The 6,820-nt window shown below is 37.9% G+C and overlaps 1 protein-coding gene across 1 annotated transcript; it reads right to left on the bottom strand.

The window, feature by feature from the left end:
- Window positions 1–921: 921 nt before the first annotated feature.
- LOC310649586 (toll-like receptor 2) lies at window positions 922–3,069 on the bottom strand (the record flags this gene model as incomplete). Its single annotated transcript, XM_083378123.1, has 1 exon — window positions 922–3,069. The coding sequence occupies one exon, from the start codon at window positions 3,067–3,069 to the stop codon at window positions 922–924; it is 2,148 nt and encodes a 715-aa protein (XP_083234249.1).
- Window positions 3,070–6,820: the final 3,751 nt, after the last annotated feature.

Genomic DNA, 6,820 nt, shown 5'->3' with positions numbered 1-6,820 from the left:
GCACCCCCCACGCTACGCCACTGCGCATCCCACCAGGCTCAAGGTTGACTCAGCCTTCCATCCTTCCGAGGTAGGTAAAATGAGGACCCAGATTGTTGGGGGCAATTAAGCTGACTTTGTAATAATGCTGCTTGGGGTGTGTGTGAAAGCCCTAATAAGCAGGCATATACATAGAATGAAGGCTACTGCTAAGGTTGTAAGCCGCCCTGAGTCTTCGGAGAAGGGCGGGATATAAATGGAATTAAAAAAAAAAGTTGAACAGTGGAATCCTTGGTACTCTGAGTTTAGATGTTTGCTTGTTGTCATTTCATTATCTGACTAGATAATATTCTTTAAGATAGTCATTTTTTAAAATGTCCTCTGACTGCTGATTAATGTTTATGGTTCCATTCTGCTAGCTTTCTGCCTGTCTGTCCTATATAGTGAGTGGCTTTCACTGTGTGTTGTAGTTTGCTCCTGTTTTTATTTCTTGAGCTATTGGGTCTTTTGATTTACTGAAAAAGATTTGGAGGGCTTTTTAGTTGGTTCATGTGCTGCGCTGATGCTGTGGAACTGTAACAGCCTGTTGATTTTTTTGAGATGTTTTTGATGTATGGAAGTGTTATTCTTAAAGGAGATTGTGCTGTGGTAGGTTGAGTGTTCTTGTAGTTTTCCACAAAGTTTTGTGGATATCGATTATGTTGGAAGATATTTATAAGTGGTTTCTTTTCTTTTTATGAAGTTCTGGGTTGCTGCAGTATGTTTGTACTTATATAATGAACAGTTTCCCTGGTTTTAAGAGGTCACTTTTCTAGAATAGTAACTTAAAACATGACTTTGGTTCCTTATTCTAATAATTGTATCTTTCAGCTGATGGCAATTCAAGAAGTATTTGATTTTTTTAATACTCCAAATATTCCAATACTTCATCAGCATTGCTTCTCATTCAGTTGAATCTGTCTGCTTCCTAATGCAGCTTTTCCTCTGTGTTCTTAGCATTGGCTCATTCATAGTTTTCAACACAGTAGTCAACTGGTGCCAGAAAAGCTTTTGTTTATGTTCCTCAGGACTCCATTTCAAATAGGTTTTTCTTTTTAATAGTTTTCTAAGCTTGCTGAATTTCTTTGGAATGCTGTTGGCTGGCAGATCTTCCAATACAACCATAATGAGGGAATCTTGGTTTTCAGCGAGAACCCGGTGTTCAGCAAAATACAGCTCATACTGGCACCAACAGCTGTGGACAAAGCTGGGTGATAGCACAAAAAGAACTTTATGGCTATTCTCGATACAGTAAAAAATGTTTCCAAGAACTGGATGCCCTGGCATGAAATCCCTTTCATGATAACATACTTTAAATCCACTTGCTTCCACTTTTTTTAATAGAATTTCTTTAGTCCAAGAAGCATCATTTTCACTGTATGAAATGAAAGCATCATATATTTTGTGTTCTGGTCTCTTCTCATATTGTTTCCTTTTAGCCTTGCACCAATACCAACCCATCTTTAAATACCATGGAACATCAAAATGCCAGCATAATACAGAAATGATGGACATAATCAAAATGACCATAACAACTGTAATTCCAATTTGAAGACCAAGAGAACAATACAACATTGTTAGATGACTGTTTTGCAACAAAAGACCTCGCTTTTTCTGTGGAAAACCACAGAAAAGTCTTTCTTGGCCATTTATTTGCATTTGTGGATTAGCAAGGTATGTGTTTGCAAACCAGTATAATTCACAGTTACAGAAAAAATGTTTCCCTTGAATGGTTAAAATTTTCAAGTTGGTCAAGTGGAGGAACATGTCTTTCATAAGAATGGCAATGGCATTATTGCTAATATCCAACTCAACCAAGGATTTAGGGAAAGACCCAGGTTGCAGAAAAAATATTTTATTTTCTGACAAATTCAGATATTTCAGCTCAGGCAGAAATGTCCCCATGTGACCCAGCAGATTTGTAATTAAATTATGGCTTACATCTAGATTATTTAGGGTAAGGTACAAAGTGTTCACATTCAGTTGTTTTAAAAGATTTCTAGAAAGATTGAGTAATTTTAAACTTTGCTCTGCCCCATGGAAAGGGAAATTACGTATCTTATTTTTACTAACATCACATTCCTCTAATGAGTCTGGGAGATATGGTGACATTTTTTTTATTTTATTATTTTGAATTTTATACACAGTTAAATTTGGGAAAAGATTAGGGCTAGCTATTCCTTGTAAGTTACAGTTACTTAAATCAAAATGACGCAAAGATTTTGGTAAGTAGTGGAAATTGTGTACGGGTTTATTGCTAAGGTCAAGAAAAATATATGGTTTTGTGTTTTGAAACCCTGCCAAAAGTTCTTCAGTGAAACAGCGTAACATTATTTGATGAATTGTGGATTGTGGAAGATTTGTATATGAAATGCTTCCATTAAAGAAATGCTTTTGATTTCTCATTTTAAGTACAGGATTAAAATTAGATATAAGTGCTTTAGCGTTGTATATAAATTGATTCCCCTGAAGAAATACCTCTTCTATTTGAGAAAGTATTTCAATGAATTCTTTTGGTATTTGGTTAATTTGTGTGAAAGATAAATCAATGCTCTTGAGACCTCTTGGTAGAATGAGGTTTTTCACAGTTTTAAGGGGATTGTGACTGAGATTTAAAAACAGAAGATTGTTGTGCTCCACATGATAGCTCTCTTTTGCAGATTTGGTATTTATAAATATTTTGTTATAACTCACATCAATTAAATACACACTCTTCATTTCAAGGAATAATGGAATTAGGGTTGCGATATCTGTCTCAAGGTTGTTGAGACTTGCATTAAACTTTTTAATTTGGTCTAGTGTAGTTTTGCAGAAAATGGGATCCATTTTTCCCCTCAATTCATTCTCAGTTAGTTTTCTGTTTGATAGATCAAATGTGCCATTTGCTGGGATTCCACAGCTTGCACTAATTTTTAATGTTGAGGATGAAAATCTTGTTCCCTTTTTGTTGTATTGTTCATCACCAAGAAGATTCCACTTTGATACTGAATTGTGATTTAAAAGGCTTTCAGCTTCTTGTTGCTTCTCTGCTGGCTTAGGAGATAGTGTCATGCTCCTTAGAGATGAGTCAGTCAATGAATCATTTATTATTCCATCAGTTTGCGAGAATTTATGAGATGACCTATACTGTGGTTGGCTATTAGATAAAACAATTGTTGGATCAACTTGGAAACTATAATTGTGTCGCATATTTAAAATGTTAAGTATATTGAAGCCTGCTCTCTTTTTTGTAGTCTTTGTCCTTACATTATGTAAAAAGCTGAGGCCTCTCCTTGGAATATGAGATTCAGGGAATGAAGAAGGACTTGACGAGGATTTGGACAGAAGACTCTTATTGTCTGAATGCTGAAATTGCTCATCTCCACTACAAAAGAGAATGATGAGATAAAAATGCAAGGTTTTGATGAAGAATCCCATCCTAAAGAAAAAATAAAAACAGCAAATGTAACATAAATTCAGTTTTACAACTTCACAAATCAGAAACTTTTTAGTTGACAAAATTATATTCATATTTATCCCATGTTTTCAATATTTTCAGCCTTAGCTTTTTTAACAGAGATAACATTTTAACCATTCTTTAACTTTCATTTGGAAGAGCCATGGTGGCACAATGGTTAGAATGCAGTATTGCAGGCTAATTCTGCTGGTGAGTTCAGTTGTCACCGGCTCAAGGTTTGACTCAGCCTTCCATCCTTCTGAAGTTGGTAAAATGTAAAAAGTAAAAAGACTTGGTAAACCCCTTAGAGAGGACTGTAAAGCATCATGAAGCAATATATAAGTTTAAGTGCTATTGCTAAGTGCTATTTATCACCTTTTCTATTCCTTGCGTTCCTACTCTACATAGTTCTTTCAGAAGGAGTCCAATATGTTGGTGGGCTATGAGTCTCAATTCAGTTTGTTGTTTATAGCTTCATATGTAGAAAATGAATTATGCTTTGGCGCCATTAAAGCACCCCTTTGCTTTCTATGATCAGTGAATGGTGAAATCAGGTTTTATATGTGATCGATAAGAGCTATGAACACAATTCATATTTACAGAGGAAAATGTTTTAAAATAACAGTTTTCTAAATATTGTAGGAAGGGATAGTGGTTCTAAGAATTTATTGGGTGATTATAGATTATCTGTTTGAGTTAAAAAAAAATCTTGAATGACAGTTTGCTATCACCATTTACCTTCTCATATTAATTAGAATTGCAGTAAAAATGTTTGATATGTTGCAAGTTACAGTTCTCTTCAGCAATTTGGAGACGTGAGGTCTGTACAAATAGTTTGTATGACATATTTTTCCATTCAAGAAAATGCCCAATTACTTTTACAAATCATGCAGTAAATAAGTCAACATGAGAACTCAGAAAGTGGATGAATTTGAGGATAGGACTCAGGGCGGTTTACAGGGCAAATTAAAACAGTGCAATGTACAAATTAAAATAAAATTAAATTAATAGCCCCAAAAGAGTTTAAAATTAAAATTTTAAAACCTTAAACCCCCTCAGTCCAGACCGGCTAACTCAAATAGCCAGGTTTTTAGGTCCCGGTGAAACAAGCGAAGGTCGGGGGCGATCCGGAGTTCCACAGGCAGTTGATTCCATAGGGCAGGCGCGCCCACCGAGAATGCTCTCCCCCTGGGGATCGCCCGCCGGCACTGCCTGACCGGCGGGACCCTGAGGAGGCCCTCCCTGTGGGCGCGCACAGGACGATGGGAAGTTGATGCTGGCAGCAGGTGCTCCCTAAGATAATCCGGACCCATGCCATTTAGGGCTTTATAGGTCATCACCAGCACCTTGAATCTCACCTGGAGGGCAACTGGAAGCCAATGCAGCTCGCGGAGAACAGGCGTTACATGGGAGTATCGGGAGACCCCCATCACTCTAATGGCAGAAAGTGAAGAAGAACTAAAGAGCCTCTTGTTGCGGGTGAAGAAGGAGAGTGCAAAAGTTGGGTTGAAACTTAACATTAAGAAAACCAAGATCATGGCATCTACATTTTCTTTCATATAATCAATTTTCTGCACCTGCAGTATTTTTGTCTTTTTCTAACAATCCTCCCATTTCAGCTTGTTCTCTTTTTGTGCTTCTGGATTGTGGAATATAAAATATGCTACAGCTAAAAAAAGTAGAAACAGAACCCCTGTTTTGAGTAATTTAAAGTTTTGTGTGCCATTGTCTGGCAAGCACTAGGGGGCGCCCTCAGTCTACTTTTTTTTTAAACAGCTGTCCTAGTCATGAAGACAATAGGTAGATTCTACCAGGGATAAATATCATTGGGCTTTATTGCTTCAGGTAACAGTAACATCAAGATATGCAGATGATACCACTCTAATGGCAGAAAGTGAAGAAGAACTAAAGAGCCTCTTTTTGTGGGTGAAGAAGGAGAGTGCAAAACTTGGGTTGAAACTTAACATTAAGAAAACCAAGATCATGGCATCTGGCCCTCTCAATTCCTGGCAAATAGATGGGGAAGAAATGGAGGTAGTGACAGATTTTATTTTCCTGGGCTCCAAGATCACTGCAGATGGGGACTGTAGCCAAGAAATTAAAAGACACTTGCTCCTCGGGAGAAAAGCCATGGCAAATCTAGACAGTACACTAAAAAGCAGAGACATCACCCTGCCAACAAAAGTGTGTATAGTCAAGGCTATGGTCTTCCCAGTTGCAATGTATGGCTGTGAAAACTGGACCATAAAAAAGACTGAGTGCCAAAGAATTGAGGCTTTTGAACTATGGTGCTAGAGAAGACTCCTGCGAGTCCCTTGGACTGCAAGGCGATCAAACCGGTCAGTCCTAGAGGAGATCAACCCTGACTGCTCTTTAGAAGGCCAGATCCTGAAGCTAAAACTCAAATACTTTGGCCACCTAATGAGAAGGAAGGACTCACTGGAGAAGAGCCTAATGCTGGGAAAGATTGAGGGCAATAAAAGAAGGGGACGACAGAGAATGAGGTGGCTAGATGGAGTCACTGAAGCAGTAGGCATGAGCTTAAATGGACTCCACAAGATGGTAGAGGACAGGAAGGCCTGGAGGAACGTTGTCCATAGGGTCGTGATGGGTCGGACACGACTTCGCAGCTAACAACAACAACAAATTCATTTAATATGTCTAAAAATAACTTAAATCCCCTCCCAATTTTTCTGCTTTCAGAGCAATGTATTGTTTTATTTCCTAATTGCTTTACCCTTCTGAGATTAATTTTCTCTTTGCCAATAACATGTCACTTTTACTAATATAAATGTGTCCCTACCCTAAAAGGTAGTTGCTGCTAATTTCCCCAAAAGGTTAATTAAGGGCTTTAATTAAAACTCAGCTGGCAACCTTTCATGGTTAACATAATCTTGGTGTTCTGTTTGGTGTCTTCTACTCTTCTTCTTCCAGGCATCTGCACTGGAGAGAAAAATCCCTTGCTGTACTTTTCTCTTCCCTGCATAATGATTTCGGTGCCGTCTTCTCTTTGGGGATCTTGAACAATCCAGGAATCTTGAGCCGCTAAGGCTGCTTAGGTCCAATTTTGCCTGGAAGGCATTTTATCCTTTCCTCTCATTCCAACTGCAGTTGCTTCCTACTAGATTACAACCCTATCTCTGTGCGAGAGACACTGTATGTAATAAATCTAGTTTGGTTTTATTTTCCTCAGCTTTTTTTCCAGGCTCATCTGATCAGCACAGTGCAGTTTGTATGTCTAGAAAATTGTCAGGAAAAGAATGTCCAGAGGCTGTTTATGCCTATCTTCTCCATTTTGTCACATATATTTTGTGGGAAATAACTTTCACTCTTAAATTATTCTCATTCGTACTACAGAGAATTGGG

This window comes from Vipera ursinii (genome assembly GCF_947247035.1).
Source record: "Vipera ursinii genome assembly, chromosome: 1".
NCBI lineage: Eukaryota > Metazoa > Chordata > Lepidosauria > Squamata > Viperidae > Vipera > Vipera ursinii.
This window is presented reverse-complemented; position numbering and strand designations above follow the sequence as displayed.